Raw genomic sequence first — 26,674 nt, 5'->3', positions numbered from 1 at the left:
ACTTTTTGACTTAATTTGACTCGAACTCGATCGAACGCTCACCCCTACGTGGCATGACATGTGACATCATTCTATTGGATGATTAAATTTATTATAATTTATTAAAAGTATGACTAAATTGAGATAATATGTAAATAACAGAGGTCAAATGTGTGATTATATCAAAATATTTAACTGTTGCTAACGACAGTTAACTCAAGGTGATTACATCTTAATTAAATAAAATGAAAGTGACCACGTCTAAATTAAATAAAAACGAAAGTGATTATATCTTATGCTTTTTGAAATCAGTAACTAAAAGTTGATAAAACATAAACGTAAGTACTTTTCCTTAACCAAACATTCATATTAAAATTAATATTATAAATGAATAAATGTTCAAAATTTGATGATATGTGAAGCAGTTTTTCCTAAATTTAATATTGATTAATAATGACTGAATTGATTAAAATTGATATTTCAGCAAATTCACAAAAAGATGTATGGATTTTGAAATATATTTCGCTAAATTTATTTGGTAAGCACAACAAAATTGTGTCTCTAAGCCAAAGAAATAAAAGGCCACAAAAAAAAAAAAAAAAACGGTTCCATCTCTAGATAGTGGTGGTGGTTTATTCTTTTAGTTTTCGTCTCCATCTATGATTCTTAAACATTGTATGGTTGTTTATTTTTTTTAGATATCTAATTCTTATATTTATGTAAAATGAGATTATAATTAAAAGATTTTTTTCACTCGTTCATTTTAAGTGTTCTTTAAACTTCTTCTTTTCTATCTGATGCGTTAAAAATTGAAATAATCTATCTGCATATGTCATTGATTTAATTGTTCAAAATCTTACTCATCATATTATTAATGGTCGATTACTGATCTATTTTACTTATGATAAATTTGAATATATTTATCGCATATGACAAGACTTTTGAAGATGATAATTTTACTTAAAAAAAATTCAAAAAAATATTCATTCAGTGTAACTAACACAATCAAACACAATGTCGATCAACATGAAAATCCTAACCCAAGCCTTCGCGAAAACCGCTGCGGTCATCGAGAAAACCGTTCAGACTACCGTCCAGGAGGTTTCCGGACCCAAGGCTCTCCTTGACTACGAGCTCCTTCAGCAGATTGGTTCTGCCGGCCCAGGCCTTGCCTGGAAGTTGTACTCCGCCAAGGCACGTGATGCTGCGCGTTCCCACCAGTATCCCACCGTTTGCGTCTGGGTTCTTGACAAGAAGGTGCTGGCGGAGGCGCGAACGCGTGCGGGGCTTTCCAAGATCGTCGAGGATTCATTCTTCGATCTGATACGTGCTGATGCGGCAAGGCTTGTGAGGCTACGGCATCCGGGGGTGGTCCACGTGGTGCAGGCTTTGGATGAGAATAAGAATGCCATGGCGATGGTTACGGAGCCATTATTTGCATCGGTGGCAAATGCGATTGGGAAGTTCGAGAATGTTGCCAATGTTCCTAATGATATCAATGGGATAGTAAGTGCTCTACTTTCCTTTTCTTAATTGAATTTGAATTTGGTTCAGTTTCATTTTCAATTACTCCAAGGGCCAAGGCTTTCTATCAATGTTGAATCTTAAAAGGCTATAGCTGATCCAAACCTTTGAATGTATCTATTGATCTACTAGATGATACTGTGAATATATCATCAGTGATGTAGTTCTCTAGGATCCATTTTCTGCATTCTGGTGGAACTGTGGCGGGTTTATTCAATTTAGTAAATGTAAATGTTGAATTGAAATTTCCGTACAACAGACTAAATATGTATTTTGCAGTTTAGTCATGCCCAATATTAATTTGGGTTAGATAGTTTAGCTGTATTTTTCTTTTATTTTATGTCAGAAGAGTTGCGGAAGTATTTGAGCTTTAAGAAGAATAGTTACTAACATAAAGGAATAAGCATTTTGGACCAGGAATGGCAAGCATGGTCATTTACGAGTGCTGAGAGTAGGTTTTCTTGTGGTCTAATAGTGTTTGATCTAAATTTATTACTTTGTTTATAGGTAAAAGGTGGTCAGCAAGGAAACATGTTACTGAAATTTTACGTCTTGTAAAATAGCATAGTTTAATTGAAATTGGAGGGTTTTGTTATTAAGAATTGGTTAGAAGATGTGTGCAGTGTTTGGGGGGCTGTAGGATATAAAAAGTAGATTGCATACAAATTTCAAATGAGGGGAAACCATGCTGAGAGATGCATTTGCTGCCCTTACACATAGGAGGTTTTCAGAAACATATATTTAAGTTGTCCAACAACTTATATAATTTTCCATCAAAAACAGTCCAACTGTCTTTGAAAAAAAAAGATGAGTGAGAGAGTCAAAAAAGAAGAGAGAAAGAGAAAAAGGTCAGTCTTCCTCCGGCGTGAGTTGGACTGTTTTTGTTGACAACCTAAGTAGGAGAGTCTCTAGAAGAGAGTTAAGGGATCTATTTCTCGACCAGGGTCAGGTGGTGAGAGTCTTCATACCAAATGTGATGAACAAACCAAAGTATAAATCTTCCACGTTTGCCTTTGTTAAGTTTGGTAACGAAACAAGAATGAGGAAGGCAGTCGAAAACATAAACGGGTTGTGGGTTGATGGGAGGAAAGTTTTTGTTGGAGTTGCAAAATACCAAAAAGATCGACCAAGGGCTGTTGGTACATCTCGTTCACTAGTTGATGCTCAGAAAAAGGTCACAGAAGATAAATCTAAACCATGTGAGAAGGCTGAGATTCCGAGAAGTACAAGAGATGATAGATCATATAAAGATGTCTTGTTGTCGAGCAGTTCGCAAAAGAGTGAGTCGGAGCAAAAGGGAATCAGATATGAGAGTTTATACAGGGGGAGAGGGAAGAAGAATATTTGGGAGATGCATATTCCTACTGAAAGTTCAAGCTGGGTGAAAAGATCTCTCACGGGTATTGTTAAACATACTTTCGACTTGGAATTGGTTCAAAGAGCCTTGGTAAATGAAGGTTTTGAAGTTCAAATTGCGAGCTAGGGGTATGTATGGAATTCTTGTGTTGTTACTTTCAAATCCGAGGAAATGATGAAGGATGCATGGTCGAATAAAAGTGAGGAGTTATGGTTCTGGTTTGACCGTCTGGCGCCTCTGTTGAATGAAGGTGGAGTGCCAATGGCTTACTGTCTGGTTGAGTTATACGGTTTTACTATGTTATGTTGGCAAGAGAATTTTCTAGAGAAGTTAGCAGGAAGGTGGGGATCATTGGAGGGCATCCAGGAATCGACTAAAACCAGGGAAGATCTCACGACGGTGAAAATTTTGCCAAGGGTGGCAAGTCCGTTTGACGTCCCAGAAGTGTTAACTTTAGGCTCTTTTTTTTTTTGATAGGAATTGAAGGCCTCATTAAAAACCTCCTTCTTGATTAGAGAGACTTAAAGAGAAGCTCCTTAATCAGCGGAAGGAGGAAAAGAGTGCCTTAGGATTTCATTGAACATAAGAACACCAAAATACATCCAGATATCGACCCCGTACATAAAACAAAACACCAAAAAACACCCCCATAACAACAACAGTAGCTCAACCTAATATCAACCACAACAGCCTCTAAAGGACTAACCCAACTAAAAGCCTAACTCTTGACTTGGAGAGCACCAGAAAACAGAACTCCTAAAAAAGAGACAAAAAAATGACAGCTGGCTCAAACCATAATATCCAAAAAAAAAAACACAAACATCCAGTAGCTTCCATCCACACAAAGAGGGCAGAAAACCAAACTATAGACTCTGGCTCCAAAGCTGGAAAAATGGAATCATAATCTGGCTCCCAGAACAGACAAATCTCCCTTAAACCTTCTATTGCTGCTTGATTTGGCTGTATCAGGCCATTAATTGGGGACCCAAAACTTTCTCTACAAACCCCGATATATCTCTGCCATCCAGCCTGTCAACCACCGCCCCAACCTGTTGGGCATCCCCATCCTGGTGGGCCTCCACACCCTTGGAACTACTAATAGCACGCCTCTTGATAATGTTAATCACGTTCTTCATTACCTTTGCCTTTAACCGACCATCTAAGTTGGATGAATCAAAAAAATCCAATATTCTCTCTCTATCACGTGTAGACAACAACTTTCGCTGCTTTCAAAAACTGACTCTCTAGCCCCTTGATCCAGCACATTCTCGTGCTCCACCGCATCCTCGAATTCCGATGGAATAATCCCCAAACCAACAGCATAATTCCTTAAGCCCATAATTAAATCCTCCCCTATGTTCCTTTCCACTACTTCCCCACCCGACAAAAGCAGCCACTAACTCTTTCCCCCATACAACATAATAGACTTTCTTCATCCACAGAACAACGCTCAGAAATCTTCTCCACCGAAGAGTCCTCGTTTCTGCCAGCTCCTCAAGACATACCTCCACCACGGGAGAATTAACTGGCGAGACACCGACGAGCTCCCCCACCAAAGATAACGGGGAGGCAACTACCTCATCCATCAAGAACGAGTCTGCCCATACTGAATCGGGACTGAAACAAAGCTCAAACTCAGAAATACAAACTGTAAATAACAAGTCCCCGACTTTCAAAACAACGGATTCTTCCACCCGTGTTTGACGGTTTGTAATAATTTGAAACAAAGCCCTTTCAAAAGAACCTGGATTCACATATCCTTCGTCAATGGAGATAAGTTCTCCCCATTTGTCTGCAATGCTTCTGAAGGTGGAGGGATTCCACAAAAACGGTGGGATCCCTTTGCACGAAAGCCACGCCCGACGGCTGCTGCAATGAAAGTTTTCCGACCACACTTCTTCTTTGCCAAAACATTTATTCAATGCCCCATCTGATTATTCAGCGTGAAATCCCTACTCTCATCATCTTCAAAAATGATTAGAACTGCTAACCTGCTTAGCCTCATGATTTTCGGGCCTAAAATGCCTTCCTTATGCATTATGGCAGCCAACTCATTCATATTAAAAAAATTTCTGCACCACTCTACCAAGCTGCCTCTGCAAGATAGCAGCTTGTCCTCGTCAACAGAACCCACAATGGGAGCCTCTAAATGCCCAACATCCTCCCTTTTACTCTTGATCTCGGTTGGTTTTAAACCCGAAAACTTCTTTCTCCAAAAAGCTTCCCGGGGTTGAAATCTGGCCAAAAAAACTCTAACTTCATTATCGTGAATCCTAGATCTGTCAACACATTTGATAGCCTTCCTTGCGTCCTCCAATCTGGTAAAACGAACAAAGCCAAACCTACTTCCTCCCTTGCTTCTTTTGTTAGGGATGAAAGAATCGACCACCTCTCCATGTTTATCGAATAACAGCCAAAGCCCTTTATGATGAAGACGCTCTGGAATGTTGAAAATGATCACCGTAAAACAAATTTTCCCAGCAGAACTAGTCACCTTACTTTCCATCATAAGACAAAAAGAGAGATCAAAGAAAGAGCTGTAGAAAAACGCCTTAACTTTAGGCTCTTATGGAAGATCATTCAAGGTGACTACTAAGTTGGGATCTACTTCACTGGTTTCAAATTTCTTTCTTGGCAACACGCCGGAGAAATTTTCCGATGAAAGAGTCATAGTCATAGAGTCGTCAGAGGAGGAAGATGAGAGCCCACAATCTTCTGACATGTCAGGTCCAGTTCGGCTTGTTGAGGAAACTCGTCAAAAAGTTGACATATGGATTGATCAGGATTTTCTGCCGGGGTTGGTGTAGCAGGTAAAGAATTTATGTTTTCAAAAAGAAGCTTGGAAGGGAAATGCATTAATGAAAGAGTGTCAGGTTTTCTTAGCTTGGAGAGTAGTAAAAAGGGAGATTATGCTGGGCTAGGCATTAGAAATAAGGAGGATAAAAAAGGAAGCTCTCAGGCCCAATCAGATAGGAGCAGTGAACCCTTATCTCCCGTAAAGAGATTAATTCCTGCTGGTCCAACAGTAAATCTTATTTGGCTCGGTTATGCAAATCAAAAAAAGAATCCCAATTCTTCAAGCAGATTAGGGGATGTAGAAAAAGCTAGGGGAAGTCAATGTTTTTTGTCAACAGAGGTTGGCATTAAGGATCCAGCAGGGATTGATGATGAAGTGGGGTATGCTGAAGGTTTAAAGTTGATAAGTACAAGAGCTGGTTCGCAAACTCGTTTTGCAAGCTCTCTATCCATGAAGAGCGCCCCGGTTGGAAGAAAGTTAATTAAAAGTCACAAGAGAGTTTATAGTAGGTCCAGGGAAATGAATATATGGTTGGATGTATCATGAGGGGAGAGCAGTAATAAGTTGGGTAGGGTTTTAATTTCAAGAGGATATCATTCTCAAACTCCAGAGGATGTTGTTCCTACAGAAGGGGATAGTGATGGTTCAAGGGGGAGGAAATTTAACAGGAGAATTAAAAGATCCCTCAGTAGGGATGCTTTAGATCATGCTAGTGTCTATCCTCATCAGCTTTTCCGTTGCTGTTGGAGGAAGCTATTGCTACATGGGAAATTAGCAGGATATTGGGTATATCTTTCAAGGAAGGGAAGAATGCTTTTCTACAAAAAATCATGGAGTTGGAGAAAGGTCTGAGTCAGGCTAGCTGAGTTCGTGGGTAAATCCTGGGATTGTTTTGGTATTATCAAACAAGAATATGATGTCAAAGCTATTTATTTTGTCTTGGAACGTTAGGGGGCTGGGCAAAAAAGAAAAACAGAGAGCTATACAAAAAATAGTTTCTAAGAAAAAACCAACGTTTCTTTTTCTACAAGAAACAAAACTTGAGATTTTACCAAGCTCTTTTTTAAGAAGTGGGTTGAATAAGTTGCAAGGGCTCGTTGTGTCACCAGCAGCAGGTTCTTCAGAGGTATTTTAAGTTGTTGGGATGATAGTTGTTTTGAGTTAGAGGATCAGTATATCCACAAGAGGTTTATTGTTGTTTTTGGGAAGTTCAAATCCAACCATTTTAGGTGTGGCTTAATAAACGTTTATGGTCCGTCTGTGGAAGAAGAAAAGGTTGGTTTCTTTGAAGAACTGTGACTGTTTTTAAATGGGTACAGTATGCCTTTTTGTGTGGGAGGGGACTTCAATGCCTACTTAACAGAAGATGAGAAGGAAGGTAGAACTCAAAACAGAAATTCTATGGAAATTTTTAGTCTCTTTATTCAGCAAACGGAGCTAATTGATTTGCCTTTAATTGGGGGGAATTTTACATGGAGCAGCAATCGGGATTTTCCTACTGTTGTTAGGTTGGACAGGTTTATGGTGAATGTTAGTTTCTCTTCAGCATTTTCTGGTATCACCCAATCGTTATTGCCTAAATCTATCTCTGATCATAATGCAATTATTCTGGAGAGTGGGGAAGATAATTGGGGCAAGAGACCTTTTAGGCTGTTTAGCTATTTAATGACTGAGGATGGCTTTGAGGAGAAGGTTGTAGAGTCTATTAAGGAGTTCAAGAAAGATAAGAAAAGAGCTGGAATTTTGAGCATACTTAGGAATACAACGGTTGCTATTAAGAGCTGGTCTGGGAATAGGAAACTGTTTCCACGTGTTGATATTTCTGTTCTAGAAGACAAGATTCACCAGATGGAAAACAAGATTCAGCATAACCAAATTTCCAATGCCTATGACAGTCTAGCAGAGTTGAGGTTTTTGAGAAATGAGCTTTGGAGACTTTACAGAATTGAGGAGCAAATCTGGTTCCAAAATTCTAGAGAGAAGTGGGTTAAAGATGGGGACCGGAATTCTAAATTTTTTCACACATGCTACCATTAGGAGGAGGATAAATTCTCTAAATGTTATTAATGTTGAAGGTGAAATTATCAAGGATCCTATTCTTATCAAGTCTACTGTCAGAGAGCATTATTTCAAAGCTTTTAACTGCTGTTCAACTTTGGAAGTGGAGGATATTAAGTTGAATTTCTCAAGAATTTCTATGGAGCAGAGTCTTATGTTAGAAAAGGAGTTTACGAAAGATGAGATTTGGGAAACCTTAAACTTGTGTGATAGTAACAAAGCTCCTGGGCCGTATGGGTTGAATATGGGATTTTTTAAAAAAAATTGGTCTTCCTTGAAAGGTGATATTCTGAATTTTTTTCACAATTTTTTCTTGGAAAAGGATTGGAAGCATGACATTAATCATTCTTTCATAACTCTCATTCCAAAGGGTTCTAATATTGGGGGTTTAGATGATTCAGACCTATTAGTCTAGTAGGTGGGATGTATAAAATCTTTCTAAGTGTCTTTCGAGAAGGCTGAGATATTGCATCGATGATATTATCAGTGATTCACAATTTGCTTTCATTCCTGGTAGACAAATTTTGGATTGTTCTTTTATTGCTAATGAAGGAATTGACTTGTGGAGGAAGAAAGGATTGAAGGATTGCGTGTTTAAGGTGGACTTCAAGAAGGCTTATGATACGGTAGATTGGGATATTCTCTTTAAAATAATGGCTAAAATGGGGTTCGGATCAAAATAGTGTTGCTGGATTCGAAAATGTGTTACAACTGCTTTAGTGTCAGTGTTAGTTAATGGTGTTCATACTGATGAATTTCCTATGGCTAGAGGTCTTAGACAGGGATGTTCCTTGTCCCCTTTGCTGTTTAATTTCGTTGGCGAGCTTCTTAATTTACTGTTACTTAAGGCAGTTACTTCGGGTCTGTTTTGTGGACTGGTTGTTGGCAAAGATGAGGCTTCTTTTAATTTATCTCATCTGCAATTCGCAGATGATCTCAGCATTTTCTGTACTGCATCGAAGACACAAATTTTTAATGTTAAGAGGGTTCTATGAGTTTTCAAAGCAATGTCAGGCCTTAAACTGAATCTCACTAAAAGTAAATTATTTGGCATTAATATTTGTGAGGAAGAGGTAATGCAGTGGGCTAATGCTATTGATTGTGCAGTAGGACATTTCCCTTCAGAATATTTGGGATTGCCGCTTGGTGCTAAGAGAAATTCCATAGTGTTGTGGGATACAGTAGTGCAGAAGTTCTATAAAAAGTTAGCCGGATGGAAGGCGAGGACACTGTCAATGGCAGGGAGATTGGTCTTATTGAAGGCTGTTTTGTGCTCATTACCCACCTATTTCATGTCCCTGTTCAAAATTCCTTCTTCCGTGATTGTTAAACTAAATTCCATCATGGCCAGATTTTTATGGGGAGGAGGGGTAGAGGTCAAAAAAATTCACTGGGTAAATTGGTCGACAATGTGCTCTACAAAAAGTGTTGGTGGTCTTGGGGTTTTGGATCTTAATTATATGAATAGAGCTCTCCTAGGAAAATGGTCTTGGAGTTTTGCTAATGATAGGGAGACAGTGTGGAAGAAGGTAATCTGTAGTAAGTATAATCTGGACCCTAGGCTGCTGATGTTCAAGAAAAAACTTCCTGCACATACTTCTTGGATTTGGAAATCGATAGTCCAAAATCATTTCAAAGAGGATCAGTTTGGAGCTAAGTTTCGAAGTTTGTTTAAAGTACGTGTGGGGAATGGAGACAACATCAGTTTTTGGTTTGATAACTGGGCGCTTGATTCCCCTCTTAAAGTGGTTTTCCTGAGATTGTTTGTTATTTCTTTAAACAAAAATGGGAAGCTCAATGAGTTTGGAGAGTTTCGGTCTTCAGTTTGGTCTTGGCATGTTCAAATGAGAAAAAATTTGAGTGACTGGGAACTGGATCAGTTTTGTAATTTAATGGCTTTAATTCACAATATCACTCTTTCCCATGAGTTGTCAGATGGGTTGGTTTGGAGAGGGAATGGGGATGGAATTTATTCTGTAAATTTGAGTGTGAAATCATGCTGTCCTGTTTCGACAGCAGACTCCTTTTGGATGAAAACCATTTGAAGGGGCTTGGTGCCTTCTAGAGTGGAGGTCTTTATGTGGCAGGTGGTGTATCAGAGATTGCCAGTAAAAACAAGAATTACAAAGGAGAGGAGTTTCAGCTATTGTAGATGTTGCATGTCCTTTATGTAAAAAGGAGGCTGAATCTTCATCACATTTATCTTTTACTTGCTTTGTGGCATGGACCCTATGGAATAAATTTTTGAAATTTTGGGGAGTTTGTTCGGTCTTGCAGGCTAATGCTCAAAGTTTTATGTTAACTTGGGAAGATATGGTGCCTAATTCTAAAATTTGGTCCTTTATTTCGAGAGTGGTTCTATGGACTATTTGGAAATTTAGGAATGACATTGTGTTTGATGGGGGAAGGTTAGATCAGATTGATCTATTTTTTATGGCAAGATGTAGGCTGGCTACTTGGTTCTTAGCTAACTCCATGGATGTGTCTATTCTAAAGGACTCTCTCATTAGTGATCCATCTCTTGGGGATTATTGCTCTAATTCAAGGTTTTCTATCATCGAAATTGTGTCTTGGTCTCCTCCTCCAAAGGGCTTTAAAAAACTGAACGTGGATGCAGCAGTGAATGGAGATTGGAGGAAGAGTGGTGTCGGGGGCATTCTAAGAGTTGAGGATGGCTCGGTGATGGGTTCTTTCCAAGAGGCTGCTGGTCCAAGTCCTCCTTTGTTGATAGAGCTTATGGCAATTAAGAAGGGCTTAACTTTCTTTGATTCGATTCATCAGCTGTTTAAGGAACGTTTAATTGTTGAATCAGAGAGTAAACTAGCAGTGGAGTGGGTCAAGAATTATGATCGTTGTCCCTATGTCTACATAGACTTAGTGAAAGACATTATTACAATGTTAAGAGATTTGAATGGTATTATTAGATGGGTTGCTAGGTCAGCCAATGTTGAGGCTGATAGCTTAGCTAAGGCTGGTATTGGCTAGTTTCACTGTTTTGATTAGGTTATTTTTAGTCTTTGGGTTGGTAATTGTAAAGGGAGTGTTTATGTTTGTTTTTAAACATTATGTATCTTTCGGTTATTAATGAATCCTAAGGCACTCTTTTCCTCCTTCCGCTGATTAAGGAGCACTTTGTGCTCCATTAATCATGAAGGGGGTTTTAACGAGGCCTACTTTCTTATCAAAAAAAAAAGTTGTCCAACAACTTGTCTTTAGTTTATGTCATCATGGAAATCAATTAAATCTGCAAATTTTAAGAAAATTGTTAAATCGTAATACTGACTTTCCATGATCAGGCCTGTTTAGAAAAAGAAAAAAAAAGAAAAACTCAAAAACTTGGGGCTACTATTAGGGTAACTATCAATAAGAACTTTTTCCTTGGGCCGTAGCTTCTTTATGTATGTAGAATCCATAAAATTTTGTCCCTTGCCCTTTAAGTCAAAAGGTGAAGGAAAAGCCAATTATCTCCTTTGCTTAAAAAGAGGAAACTTTTATTTAACAAGTTACTGGCTTAGTGCCACAATATTTTTTTTGAAGGTAAAGTTTTGTATGCTTTTATTAGCAAATGCACATACAAAACTACAACATAGCCATGGGCCTCGTTAAAAAACCTCCCTACACCTAGTTGGGTTATCTTTTATTTTTTTATAAGTTTTTGGGTTATGTTGAATGACACTATCAAGGGTTTAAAGGAAATAGCGACCTGAAATGATTGATGTGGAATACTTTTGAATCCTTAGGGCTTTGAGGAATTTAAATGAATTTTTCAAGGGTTAGATTCACTATAAACAATATCCTCTCCCTTTTAAGAAAAAGTTCCTAAATAGGGTAATGGTAAAAATTGTTCTTATTTTCACTATGCCTGCTCCACTGCCCCTCTACATGAACAATTTACAATCACCTGGAGGTATTGCTAGTTTTCGAAAGGTGGTCCATTTGTTTCTTTTAAAAATCGGATATGCATGCTTCTTTTATTCAACTTGTCTTTTTTATATAAGATTAAAAAGTTGTTTTCAAATATTTCAGTGGGAAGGCTGAATGTTTGAATATCACTTTGTCATGTATTGGCATCTCTTTATGATTACAGCAAACTTATAAGTGTTTTTGCTTCACAGGAAATGAGTTTGTTGGAGGTGAAGCATGGTTTGCTTCAGATCACGGAATCCTTGGACTTTCTCCATAATAATGCACATCTTATTCATCAAGCTATAGCACCTGAGGTTGCTTCTTAATCTTTTTTATTTTTCCCAATTTATACTAAATATAATCCTCATAATGCTTTGAAATCTCCCTTTTCTGCATTAGTTTATTCCACATGTGAGAAAGAACCAGCGACAAGTTATGGGCTGTCTTCTCTATACTCTAGTGTTTTATCATTTTAATTTTTCAAAATTTTTTGTTTCATTTTTCAGTTTTATAAGGTTTGGACCTACAATTTGTTGTTAAGTTTTCCCCTTCTTTCGTGATTGCTCGATTATTGAAAACAAAATACTATGTTGCCTTTTGAGATTACATGTTAGATAATAGTGGGTGTTACAGGTATGTCTGATGAATGAGTTTTTACTTCGCAGAATGTCTTAATTACTTCAAGTGGAGCTTGGAAGCTTGGTGGGTTTGGTTTTGCTATCTCAACAGACCAGGCCTCTAGTGATTTGGCTATTGTGAAGGCCTTCCATTATTCTGTAAGTTGGACTTTTGATGTCTTAACAATTTAGCTCAAAATCGTAAGGGTGGGTGGAGTTCAAGACGAAATGCTAGGCTTGAGCCATTCTTTTTATTTTACTCGAAGGAAAAATTATTCAATTCATTGACCAACCAAAATCAACATTTTTGCTCTAGCTATGTTGCTGTGGCTTTATTTTCTGTGAAGTTACTATGTTCAACACATTTTCAACGGATGTGGGCATGGTGGTCCAACTGTTCACCTATAGGGAAAAGCATGAAAAATTTGAATGTCAGTCAAATATGCATGTATGATACAGCGACTATAATTAACATGTTAGTTCACTATTGGTAATGTACTTATTGCCATGCCATCTTTCATTAGGTTGGCCTCTTAGAAACGTTGATATGTATGCCGTGTATATTTTTATGTTATAATATGATGCATGATAGCTGCAGTACACTGTCGAACATGATAATCTTATTTATTATTGTTGTGCATTTTGGGATTTCATTTTAACTCCCATTTGTAATGCTCATTGGCTTTGCTTTCTTTTGACTTGTTGTTTATGCGGTGTTTGGTCTTTGCAAATACGAGTGTTCTCTTATGATATTTTGTCACTTCATTCATCATGATGGATGGATTTACATATGCAATTATGTCTAAATTTATATTCTAATTTGATATGGTTCGTGCAGGAATATGATACTGAAGATTCTGTCTTGCCTCTTCAGCCATCATTGAATTATACTGCACCTGAATTGGTTCGAAGTAAATCATCTTCAGTTGGATGGTCTTCTGACATTTTCAGTTTTGGATGCCTGACCTACCATTTAGTTGCTCGAAAGCCTTTGTTTGACTGCAACAACAACGTCAAGATGGTACTTGTTAAAATTTTATCCTTTTTTGATTGCCTATTTTGTTTTACGAACAAGAAAAACTACTTTCAGATCATGTTTATATCATGACTGGGGGGTTTGCTCTCATTTATATCAACTTAAGTCTGGATTACAATCCACAAAAGGAAGTAGGGAAAGATCTATACTAGAACCTCTATTCCTCTTTATCTCACTTAACTTTAGTCCAAATATAAGCAAAAAGATTAGCACTTCTCCTAACATGACATAGAGAACTCATAACTAATAAATTCCTAAGATAAAACCTAAAATGTCTAAAATTACATCACCCCGTTTCCAAAAGTTGATCTCTGTCTGGAAATTTCCTTTGCAGACGGCAGTGGATCATTTTCAAAACATAAATATATAAATCCATGTTTTCTTGCAATATGTTTTAGTAAACGACACAAAATAACAGGAAACCCTCTGGATCTCATGTGACAGTTACCACTTTGCATTTCAGTCTTTGACTTTGATTGAACCTAATTGAGGAGGACCATTGATGCTTTTTTGTACCATTCCCTTTGTTTCTTGCACTCCCTGCATTGCTTGGAACTCTTCCAATCTGTCGGTGGTAATCCAACAATCGTTGGTAACTTGCATCATGAAAGCTACCGTCTCAATTTAGCCACATTTGCCACCATATATTCATAGACAGCTCTAGCTCAACTAAGCTGCTTCCATGAGACAAGAAAAGTTCCCAAAATCAGTAAATGGTAGCAGTGAATCATCAAATGATTCTGCCTGCTAACACTCCCCTCTCTATACTTTCTAAATACATATTTAAAAAAAAATGTTGGAGAAGTTCACATGGATTGCCACCAAAACTTCAACATAATCTAAGTAACATACAATGGAGAGCCTTAGCTGTAGGTAAAATTCTTTGGAGCAAGTGCATTGTAATTTTTATTTAACTTTAGGCGTTACGTGTGCTAGCTAAACCACTCTCATTTAGGCATCACATGTGCTACTTGTTACATTTTAATGTTGAGTAAGATAGTTCGAGTATCAGGTTATCTTCTCCTCTATCTTCTATAATCTTTCATCTGGAAATAGGAACCAATATGATATGTAAGCTGCACTATGAGATAATCTGAGGTTGTGTTTGGGAACTTAAATTTCAAAAGCAGTATGCATTAGGTAATGAAACACGTCTAATTGCAATATTCATTATTATTTTTCAAAATCACGGATTTGTTATGTGTCTGTTTAGTCGGAGGTGAACTTATAATACCTCTAGATATTGTGAGTATGAAGAACAAGTTTTTATACCTTTCAAATCTATAGTTATTTATTTTATTTTTTTGATAGAAGATTAGGCCTCATTAAAAACCCCCTTTTTCAACCTTCATGTTATAAAAGTAACATGAAGGACAAGGAAAGGAGGAAAAGAGTGCCTAGAATTTATTAGATGAAACAAAGTACAACAAAGGCAGACCCTAAACATCTGCAAACACCACCAGAAATTACATAAAACTTAAACACAACAGCTAAACTAGGAAATAAAATTATCTACTCCTCAATACAAGCAGACAGAAACCATTACATCACCCTATCCCATCCTTAGCTAATTTGTCAGCTTCCCAATTTGCAGCCCTCAAAATATGCTTCATAATGATATCCTTCCCTGCCATAAGAGAGACTATCTCCTTCACCAATACTTGAAACATAGGAGTGCATAAACCCGGATTCTTGATCCACTTTAGGGCATTGCTTGAATCAGATTCAAGAATAAACCTCCGATTAGGGACAAAACTTAAATCTTCCAGAAGACATAATCCCCTCTTAATCGCCAATAATTCTGCCAAGATAGAGGACCACCCCCAACTCTTTCTGAAAACCATTGAAGCAACACACCTTTACTGTCCCGAATCAAACCACCAATACCTCCCTTATCCCAACCCTTTACCATTGCTCCATCAACATTGAGCTTTAAGAACCCATCCGGAGGAGGAACCCAGCAAATTGGTTTAGAGTTGCCATTTCCTTGTCTTCCCACCAAATCCGCAAGTTTTAAATCTCCCACAAGAGAGTCTAAAGGAATATTCACATCCTTGAACTTTGCAACAAACCAGGAAGCTATTCTAAAACGGACAATAAAGAACAGTCTCACCACATCCAGCTTAACTTTCTGAAAAATAACCTCGTTTCTGCATTTTCACACTGACCACATCAACGCCCTTGGAATAAATTTCCATATCAAAGAATTCGAAAGTAAATCATCCCACAAATTTAAAAAGTCCATGATATTCTTTGGAATCACAAAGGACAAATTCCAAAAATTCAATAATCTGGCCCACAGACCCATACTACCTCGCAATGCAAAAATAGATGCATTTTGTTCTTACAATTTATAAAAACAATGAAATCAAATCCGAAATTTCAAACTCATGTTACCAAACATACAGTCAACGTTCTATTATTTTAGTGGACATCTATATTTACATTTCAGTATTGAGTTATTAGTCTGGACTGACTGGTTAAGAAGTTATGCTTTTCTACCTTTCCTTTGGATCCTTTGATTTTTGAAATTGGCTGGACTGAGAAACTTAGCAGAAACCTGTTCAAACTGGCTTAATGTTTCATTTACATGAAATCTCTTTAATTTAGAAGGGATGCATTGAGAATCCAGTGCATTATAAATTAGCCGTGTAGGGATGCTAATCACATGGCTATTGATTAGATGACATTAATTCTTTGAAATGGTACCTTTCGTCTTTTTTGTGCTAAGTCTTTTGAAGTCCTCCTCTTATCGGGCCTATGGACTTAATCAAGGTTTTTCCTCTATTCTTGCGTTTATATGTTTTATTTAGCAACCTTCAGATTTATAGCTATATGAATCCAGAAGACGAGAGATTGTTCTTTGACACTTGGCCAAGTCAATGTTTTACACTTGACATTCTCTCTCTCCATCTTCTACACTAATTGTGTGTATTTATGATACTTTCTCCTATATTATCTCAATTTTGTTGGCAACTAGCAAGGCACATGTATGGCTTTGTGGTGATGTTGGCAATTTTTCATATATGCATTGTGAGGTGGATTCCGAGAAGCTGTAATTGCGAGGCAGATTTGCTTGCAAAGGAGGGGATTGGGTAGTGGGTCACTTTTTTAGTACTGGGTTCGGAGGTTTTTCATCAAGGCGTTATAAGAGTGTGCTTAAGTTTTATGTATCTTAAAGGAGTGGTTTTAGTTTTATGTAATTTTTACATTATCAATATATTAAGGTTCTCTATTCCTCCTTCCCCTAGTAGGTTCTGACCTCATGGTAAGGACTACTAAGAAGGAGGTTTTTATGAGACCTACTTTTCCTATAAAAAAAAAGGCCTTTTCTGAAAGTTTCCTATTGGTATCTGTTTGTTGTTCCCTCGTGCAAATTAGAGAATTATGTTTCAAAGACTATTTTAGTGAGACTTAGGAAGTCAGCAAGTTCAAATAGACACGTTGAAGGTATAACCTATTTTGTAGTATATTTGCGTTATGCTTTTTTTGCTCTCATTTCTCTTTCTAATGGTTGATTGTGGTGTTTCTTTTTTGCAGTATATGAATACTTTGACATACTTATCCAGTGAAGCCTTCTCTTCTATACCACCCGAACTAATCCATGATTTACAAAGGATGCTCTCTTCAAATGAGTCTACCAGGCCATCAGCAGTGGATTTTACTCGTAATAGATCTTTTCATTTTTCTTTTGTCTTCAAAACCAGAAAGAAGGAAAATATTTTAGAATAGTAGAGTCTGTTTCCCATATGCAATTTTATTTAGAAATAAACAGTATTAAGAGAATGTTCGGGTTGCAATCATATCTCTACCATTTTTTTTATAGGAATTGGAGACCTCATTAAAAACCTCTCTCTTAGTGGTTCTTTACCCTATGGTAAGAACCAACTAGCGGAAGGAGGAAAAGAGTGTCTCAATATATTGAATTCAAACGAAGTACATAAGCCTTAAAAGAACTCATGAAAGTTACAAAAAACTTAAACAAACACCATTTAAACCTTACTGCTAAACTCCCAAACCCACTGAAACACATATAACCATCAGTCAATCCCCTCTTTAGCTAATTTATCAACCTCGCAATTACAGCTTTAGGAATCCACCTCACAATAATAGCATGCCTAGAAACAATAGACACCAAGTCCTGAACAAAATTAAAAAGAAAAGTAGGAACTGTGGCTTGATCATGAATCCAATCCACTGCTTGCTTAGTGTCACTTTCCACAATGAGTCTTCCCTTCGACACCCAATCTGAGGCGACAAAGATTTCAATGCCTCTTTTGATAGCTTTCAATTCTGCTAGAATGATAGGATTATGACCAACCTTTTGTGAAAAGGAAATAAGCTCAGATCGATTCCAATCACGCAGAATACCCCCAATTCCAGCAATCATACTTTTTCTACTAACAGCTCCATCCAGATTCATCTTATAAAAATCAATAAGAGGAGTCCAACATACCTTAGGCCTATTCAAATCCATGAATGCCGAAAGATTATCTGCCAGTGAAGGATCACCAATCAAAGAATCCACCTGAGTAGAGATATTTGAATACTTTGCTAGGAACCATTTTGCTAGTCTGAACCGAACAATGAAGAACAAAATGAGTCTGTCCAGTTTTCCTTTACCAAAAATTATTTCATTTCTGATTTTCCAAATTGACCATAAGACTTCCCAGGAATAAACTTCCACATAGCTGAATATGGCTTTAAATCAGACCAAGAGCTTAGAAGGGACTGTGGATCACCAGGTATAGCTGACAGAATACCCCAAAAGCCTATTACTCTGTTCCATAAATCCCACGAAACTTGGCAAGCAATAAAAAGATGTTGAACAATTTCTTCACATCGATTACATAGAGGGAAAAGAATATCATCCCCAATAGGAACCCCCTTTTCTTCAATTCCACTCTCACGATAACTTTTTTATGGGAGACTTGCCAAAGGAATGCCTCGACCCTAGGAGGGACTAAGCCCATCCAGACACATTTATTCCACTGAAAAGAATCATCATTATAAGATGATAGAGACTTCCTGCACACCTTTACCGAGAACAACCCCTCACCTGCATCGTCCCATAGCAAACAATCCTCCACTGAATCAATCAATTTAATGTCTTTAAGTAATTCCAGTAGCTCTACCAACTGATCCACCTCCCAATCGCATAGATTCCTCCTAGTCTTAATATTCCACTCCCATCCATTCGAATCAAAACTACCAAAATCTGCAACATTTCCCATTTTGTTTGATGATAAGGCATAAATCCTAGGAAAAAGGAGTTTCAAAGGTAAATCCCCTAACCAAACATCATTCCAAAAGGAGATCGAAATACCATTTCCTACTTGTAGCTTTGCGTGTGATCTAAGGCAACCTCCAATAAAATCATCTTTGGTGTAGTTATTCACAATTCCCCTCCAAATCCAAGAGTCCTTGGGAGAAAGGACCTTGGTAATATCCATAGAGTGGCAGCTAACATTGTGTTTCCTACAAAAAAACATCTTCCACATCGAATGCTTCTCATTAGCATACTTTCAAACCCACTTTCCCAACAAAGCTCGATTAGTAAGATTCAAATCAACAACCCCCATGCCTCCACCACTAATCGGATTACAAATCTTGTTCCAACTTACCCAATGCAATTTCTTCTTCTCATTCCCTCCACCCCATAAACAACTGCCATCATAGAATTTAGCTTTTGACAAATCGAAGAAGGCATCTTGAACATAGAAAGATAGAAGAGGCTTTCCACCCTACCAATTTTTTATTAAAATTCTCGATTACAGGCTCCCACAATCTCACGCAATTCCTTGTAGCCCCCAACGGTAGGCCTAAATAGACCGACGGAAAGGAACCAGTAGAGCAACCAATAGCCGAAGCCCAATCTCCCAGAATATCATCTTCCTCATTAATACCATAAAGTTTACTTTTAGCTAAATTAAGGTGAAGTCCCGTTATTAAGCTAAAGATCCTCAAAACTCTTCTAACATTCATAATTTGGGTAATGGAAGCATGACAAAAAATAATTAAGTCATCTGCAAACTGAAGGTGAAACAGTGAAATTGTTATGATTCCTGCCAAAAGAGAACCCTTGGAATAGGCCTAAGTCCACGGCTTTCGATAACATCATATGAAGTAATTCACCAACCACATTAAAAAGAAGAGGAGAAAGACTACAACCCTGTCTCAATCCTTTAGCAATAGGAAACTCTTCTGTAGGTGACCCGTTAACTAAAACCGAAATTGAAGCGGTGGAAATACACTGTGAAATCCAAGAACACCACCTATCACCGAAGCCCATATCTTTCATAAGCCTTAAAAGAATCTACAGTCTACAGAATCGTACGCTCTACTGAAATCCACTTTAAAAACAGCCCCTTTAAGCCCTTGTTTCCTCCAAATTTCGATTCCTTCATTAGCTAAACACACACAATCCAACAATTGCCTCCCCGGAATAAAAGCAAACTGAGTGGGGCTTATAATATCATCAATACAGGAAGTAAGTCTCTTTGAAAGAACTTTCGAAAGAATTTTATACAAGCTGCCCACAAGACTGATAGGCCTATAGTCTTAAATACTCTCTGGATTACATTTCTTTGGAATCAAGGTAATAAATGCATGATTCACCCCCATGAGCCCACCTCTTCCCTTTAAAGAAATCTGTAAAAAATAGCATGATCTGCTCCTTCAAATCCTTCCAATATTTCTTATAGAAGCCCATTATAAAACCATCCAGACCGGGAGCTTTTGAATTTTCAGAGGTTGAGATAGCTTGCCAAACTTCTTGCTCAGAAAATTCTACTTCAATATACTCCCTTTGAGCATCTGACAGTTGTTTAAAATCAAAATTAAAACCATCAGTTTCCAAAGTTGATCTCTCATTATAGGCATTCTTGAAGAAATTGAGCACACATGCTTTTATCTCTTCTGGATCCTTAGTGATACCACCTTCAGATTTCAATGAATGGATAGTATTAAATCTGCTCCTCTTCACAGCAGAAAGATGAAAAAACCTTGTATTTCTATCTCCATCTTTAATCCATCTATTTCTGAACTTTTGACACCAAATACTTTCTTCGATTCTCAGCAGCCTCCATAATTCCTTCCGAGATTCTATCAGTTGGTCCCACTCACCTGAAGACAAAAAACCAGCTTGCAACTTTTTGTCCAACTCATTGATTTTGAATTTCAGCTGCGAAATTGAATCTGCCAGCCCTTTGTGACTATTTACAGACCAATTCTTTATTTTAGTTTTAGCAGCTTGCAGCATCGTAAAAATGCCCCCATTATTTCTTTTCTTCTTCCCGACTGCCAATGATTCTTTAACCAACTCATCGAAGCCTTGTTCTTCCAAAAGAAAGTTGAAGAACCTAAAAGGTTTAGGTCCCCAATTGATAGAAATATCCTCCAACAAGCTAGGATTGTGGTCTGAAATTGATTTCGGTAGTAGGCATTGTGCAACATTAGGAAAACTGTTAAGGAATTTGGCACAAATTAGGAACCGATCTAATCTAACCCAAGTTGAAAATTCTCTATTGCTACACCATGTGAAAGTTCCTCCTGACATAGGCAAATCAATAAGGTTAGCATGTTGCACAAATGATCTAAGAACATCAATGGAGTGCCAATTCTGTGATTTCCCTTGCTTTTCTTCCGGTTCAAGATACGCATTGAAATCTCCCCCAATACAAACTGGTAGATCCAGAGAAATAACAAAATCCAGCAGCTCCCCATAGAACTCCTTTTCAGCTTCTAAAGGAGGTCCGTACACATTTATAAATGCAAACTCCATTTGACCATTAATGAATTTCCCCATTAAAGCCAGAAACCTACTATGAACGTGTTGACTTGTGACTTGAAAAACACTTTCATTCCACAAACTAATCAACCCCCCGATGATCCTTGAGCTGGAGACACCAATACTCCCTTGAGCAAATTACTTCCTAACTTCCTTGTAATCGCCAAAGGGCACTGTTCTAGCTTCGACTCTTGAATGAAAAGAAAAACTGGTTTTATCTTCTTTACTTGCATTGCAACTGCTACGGACTTCTCACCTTTCCCTAGACCCCTTATGTTCCACGAAAGAATACTAATTTTATGCATATAAAAGATTCACCCCAAACACCAAAAGACCAAACATGCAAACAGCCTAAACTGACCAACAATCAACCTTCCATTTCTACATCTGAACCTTTCTCAAGACTTAAAATCTTTTCAATAAAAGCCTCTTTCCCGTCCTTAAATGAAATACCTAACAATTGACAAACTTCCCAAGTAGCCAAAGCTTCCTCCAGCACCTTCGAAAAAGGGATAGAAGAAACAGTTGTAATGTTGACCACCTCCAATGCATCAGAGATTAAAGCTCTTTTGTTAATTCTTAGATTTTAAGACTCCATGAAGTTGTAATTGAAGCTGCTGCCTCACTCTAAGTACATTTGCTGCGAATTGGTGGGACCGAAGAACTCTGAAGATTGACAGAACAAATAAGATCCTTATCCTGCTCACATCCATCAATACTTGAAGGAAGTTGCGGACTAAAACTAACTTCAGTAGTATTCTGTTTCAGCTTGAAAATACTGTCTGAACCATAATTTTCTTCTTCAATATTCGGACAAAACCAGAATCTTCTAGCTCTTGACCTTTTGTATACTCGAACAATTCCTGCTCTTCCCCTCCTTCCATTAGGAGCATTCCTTATTGACAGACTAGTAGAGACAGGGAAACCCAGATTCAATCGCTTAGACCTCTTCACAGTGAATTCACTAGTTTCATCCTGAATCAGATTCCCTCCTACTAGCTTACCGGAATCATTAACCTCAACATCCTGAACTCCTTCAATATTTTCCTCAATTAAATTGCATCTTTCATCTCCATTTAAATCCAAAAGAGTCTGAACCTTGCTTTAATTTTCTAGCCCATCCCAATTTACTTTTACAGCAGGCCCAACAGGAATAATTTTTGTAACTGGGGAATATGACTCCCAGTTAGAGTCAGAATGGGCTGAAAGACTCTGGTCCATAACCTCTCGTAGCCCAAGACCCGCATGCTCCTTGTTAGAATTAAATTCAAATTCAAAATTGCCTGACATCCCATTAAAATTGGTTTGCGAGTTTGACTTTAATTCCAGAGATTGTTCCCCACTATCTTCTTTTAGCCCACTTTCTTGACTTTTGTGTAACCACGTGACCACCTTTGACCAAACTCCCTCAGCTGATCTCCCATGAGCGTCTGATTCCTTCTCTGCACCTACTCCATCACCCTCCTTCGAAAAATCGACACTGTAGGTATCATCACAAAAATTCTGCAGCTCATCTCCATTTACATAAGAACTTGCTTTACACTTCGAGACCAAATTAATTTTAACTTTAAAGGATCTACCATAAGATCCTACAATGACAGATTCGGGAACATCAAAAGGACTTGCTACCCTTAGCAGCACTCTTGCCGAAGAAAGACTCTTAATCTTGTCTCCTCCGGGATGCTTACAACCTTACCCCACGCTCCTGCAAGTTTCTCCAAAAACGATTCATTCCAGCTTAACAGCGGTAACCCAACCAGCTCCACTAAGCATAATGCCAGAGGAACACCATCTTCATTCACCAACGGAGCTAACCAATCGAACCATAAGTCAAACTTCTCTCGATAGTTCGACCACGCCTTTAAAAAATCTTCATTTGAATTGAACACAATAATACTTGCATTCCTAACGAATCCCCACCTAACTATTTTTACCTCGAATCCCTCCTTAGCCATAGCTTTCGTCACTGCCTGGGGCTGAAGGTGATCTTTAATGACTCTTGATAAAGAATTTTTCACCCATCATGAATCTTGTGATGGGATGTACATTTCCCATACATTCCTTACTCCAATAATTTTCTTACTCTGACCACCCTTATTTCCCAGTATGTCGTGATCGTTCTTCCTTCTATTATCCGTATTCAATACCTCCATATACGTTCTCCCGTCTCTCAGACTTTGCGGTTTCTCCATTTCAAGCTGCTGCAACCCATTGTCCCCTCTACCTGGCTTAATTCCTTCCCTGAACTCTGTTTACCTCTGATACTTTTTTCCTACCCTTCTTGTACTTTGCAACCCCACGGAGACTCTCTTCCCATCGATCAATGTTCCATCAACATTCTATATTGCTCTTCTACAACCTTCTTCCATCGCATATTGCACAAAGGCAAACGTTGAAGAAGTATAATTCGGTTTAACCATAAAACTTGGAATAAAGACCCTAACCACTCTCCCATAAAGATTAAAAATCTCTCTTAACTCTGATCTGGTAACTCTCTTGCTACGATTGTCGACAAAGACAGTCCATTCCTCATTGGAGGCTGAATGACCTGTCACACTTACTCTCTTACTCTCTCTACCTTTTTCTCTCTCCATTTTGGATTCGTCTTAAACCTTGCAATCATATCTCTACCATGAGTTGTAATATTAAGTGATCACGGTGTTGCAGTGAAATGCGATTAATCATGCATTAAGTCTCTGTTTATTGTGAATTTTGAACCCCCTATCTAAAAGCAACTAATTTATTAATTTTGAATTTTGTGTTATGTTTTAGGCTCTCCTTTTTTCCGGAAAGATACTAGGTTGCGTGCTCTTCGCTTCCTCGACCACATGCTTGTATGTATTTGAACTTTGCTTGTCTATGACATACTCATTAACTACAGTTATCAAGAAGTAACTTGCTTCAAATAAATTGCTTTAAAAATGCTAAAAATTCCTGGGTGACAATTTTGTTTTGCAGGGAAGAAATAACATGCAGAAGTCTGAGTTTCTAAAAGCCTTATCTGATATGTGGAAAGATTTTGATTCCCGTGTGTTGCAATATAAGGTTCAAGATTTTATTTTGCCTCTCACAGTGCCGCTTCCCTAATTTTGCCTAGTATGTAGTATGAGTTTGAATTTTAAGTACGTCACTTTAGTTATTTAGGACACTTCTTTAAGGATATCTGGGAAAATAAATGATGATATATTGGAAAACAAACCTGTTCTGGATTTCTTAAAGTGATTATCACATGTGCATTCCTCCTCCCAGCCTCTTTCTCACAGGGTGATGCATCAAGATCTTCTAGTGTCATCTGTATCCCTTTCTTTTTCTTTTCTTTTTATAAGAATTGGAGGTCTCATTAAAATCCTCCTTCATAATTGCTAAATTCGTAAGAATTTGACAAAAAGCTGAAGGGGGAAAAGAGTACCTCATATTTTATTGATAAAGGGATAAAGTCCCGAAGTTACAAGGATTACAACAAACCCCAAATACATCCTACCCTATCAAGAAAAGACAGCTTGAGAAATCCTAGAATTACCCTATCCCTTTTTTTGCAAGTTTGTCCGCTTCCCTATTAGTGTTACTACCAATCACCCTAACAATTATATCTTCCCTACTAACCATACTAACAATCTCCTTAACTAACAACTCATAAGAACTAGGGCACCTCGAAGGATCCTTTAGCCACTACACAATATTCCTACAACCGCATTCTAAAATCAGTAATTGGGAAGCTGATGCTTTAGCTAAGGCGGGAATTGGGTAAAGATTGTTGTGGTTATATTCTGTTTTAGGAGTTTGTTTGGAGTATTAGTTTTCTTTCCTAGAGAAAGGTGTAGGTATCTAAGAAAGGTTGTAATCTATGGGGTTTTCCTAGGTTGTACTCTATGGTTCTATTAATAAAATTTTGGGCACTCTTTTCCTCATTCCAATGCCTGTTAAGATACCTTGTAGCTTAACGGTTACGAAGGGGGTTTCTAATGAGACCTCTTCTTATAAAAAAAATCAGTAGTCCCTTCGCACCCCAATTGGCCCCAATACAGAGAAGGATACCAGCTTTGACAGCCTCTAATTCAGCTAGTGTTGGTGGATCAACACCAACAGGTTCCGAAAATGATCCAAGAGTATGACCATTGGCATCTCTGACTAGTCCCCCAATACCACCCTTATTCCAATCCCATTTAACTGTGCCATCAACATTCACCATCAAGTAACCAGGTGGGGGTATCCAAGATACATGAGATGGCCAAGGGACTTCCTCAAAGGAGCCCAGGAATCAGCTATGGTTGGATCTCCAATCAGTGAATCAAAAGGAATCCTAGACTCGGGAAACTTTGCCAAGAACCAATTAGTCAACCGAAATCTTGCTATGAAGAGAAAGGATTGGAAATCTGCAGAGCCGTTTTCAATCACTAATAAGTTTATGAATTTCCAAGTTGAGCAGATTACCACTCCCAGAATAAACGACCAGATGTGAGAGTTGGGCACTAAAGCATCCCATGCTAAACACAAAGACTGGATTTCTAATGGAAGTGCAGAGGAGATACCCCAGAATTGAAAAAAGTGATTCCACAAACCCCAGGTTACTCTGCAGGAGATAAACAAATGAGAAACTGATTCAGGATACAAAGCACACAAAGGGCAAAACTGATTTAGGATACAAAGCGTACAAAGGGAAAAGCTGATCCCCAAGTCCAGGGACTCCTCTTTTGGATAAATTACTCTAATTGCCACCCCATGATGAAAAACACGCCACAAAAATGTTTCTACCCTAGGTGGAGCAAGTCCTCTCCAAACACATTGACTCCATCACTAATCTTCCCCATTAATACTCATGATCAGGCTCTTACAGGATTTGGCAGTTATATCCCTTCTCTGTTTCCCGTCCACACTACACTATCTTTAGCTTCCTCACGTGGATTTATTCTAGTTAATACTGACATTAAATTCACCCATTGATCCAATTCTCAGTCGCACAGGTTCCTTCTCATTTTTTTATAAGAATTTCAGGCCTCGTTAAAAACCCCTTTCTTGATTAATGGAGCTAGTAGGGTAGCTCCTTAATCAACGGAAGGAGGAAAAGAGTGCCTTTGGATTATATTGCACATAAGAAATTACATAAGATACAACCTAGTAAACACCCTTAACAGAAACAGATAAACAAGAAAAAACCCTAAACCACCCATAAACAGCAACACTAGTTCAGCCAATTCCTTCTTAAGCTAAGACATCAGCCTCTAAAATGGTTGTCCTATTAACCCATCTAACAACACCTTCTAATGCAATAAAAACCAACATTTACAACCAAAAACTAAAATAAACGCCTCTGAATATAGCTGCCGAGCAGATGTGAGAGTTGGGCACTAAAGCATCCCATGCTAAACACAAAGACTGGATTTCTAATGGAAGTGCAGAGGAGATACCCCAGAATTGAAAAAAGTGATTCCACAAACCCCAGGTTACTCTGCAGGAGATAAACAAATGAGAAACTGATTCAGGATACAAAGCACACAAAGGGCAAAACTGATTTAGGATACAAAGCGTACAAAGGGAAAAGCTGATCCCCAAGTCCAGGGACTCCTCTTTTGGATAAATTACTCTAATTGCCACCCCATGATGAAAAACACGC

General features: G+C 38.0%; 1 protein-coding gene across 1 annotated transcript in view; it reads left to right on the top strand.

Moving 5' to 3' along the window:
* Positions 1-976: 976 nt before the first annotated feature.
* Positions 977-26,674, top strand: part of LOC120217066 (SCY1-like protein 2) — a 37,540-nt gene continuing 11,842 nt past the window's right edge. The window contains exons 1-7 of the mRNA XM_039214289.1: positions 977-1,485; positions 11,831-11,935; positions 12,287-12,397; positions 13,077-13,259; positions 16,815-16,941; positions 23,836-23,897; positions 24,022-24,108. Coding sequence (XP_039070220.1) covers positions 994-1,485; positions 11,831-11,935; positions 12,287-12,397; positions 13,077-13,259; positions 16,815-16,941; positions 23,836-23,897; positions 24,022-24,108 — 1,167 coding nt within the window. The 5' untranslated portion in view covers positions 977-993. The remainder of the gene's footprint in view (positions 1,486-11,830; positions 11,936-12,286; positions 12,398-13,076; positions 13,260-16,814; positions 16,942-23,835; positions 23,898-24,021; positions 24,109-26,674) is intronic.

This window comes from Hibiscus syriacus, unplaced genomic scaffold (genome assembly GCF_006381635.1).
Source record: "Hibiscus syriacus cultivar Baekdansim isolate YM2019G1 unplaced genomic scaffold, ASM638163v2 tig00110177_pilon, whole genome shotgun sequence".
Lineage (NCBI taxonomy): Eukaryota > Viridiplantae > Streptophyta > Magnoliopsida > Malvales > Malvaceae > Hibiscus > Hibiscus syriacus.
The sequence above is the reverse complement of the archived record's forward strand: the minus strand, read 5'-3'. Positions and strand labels throughout refer to the sequence as shown.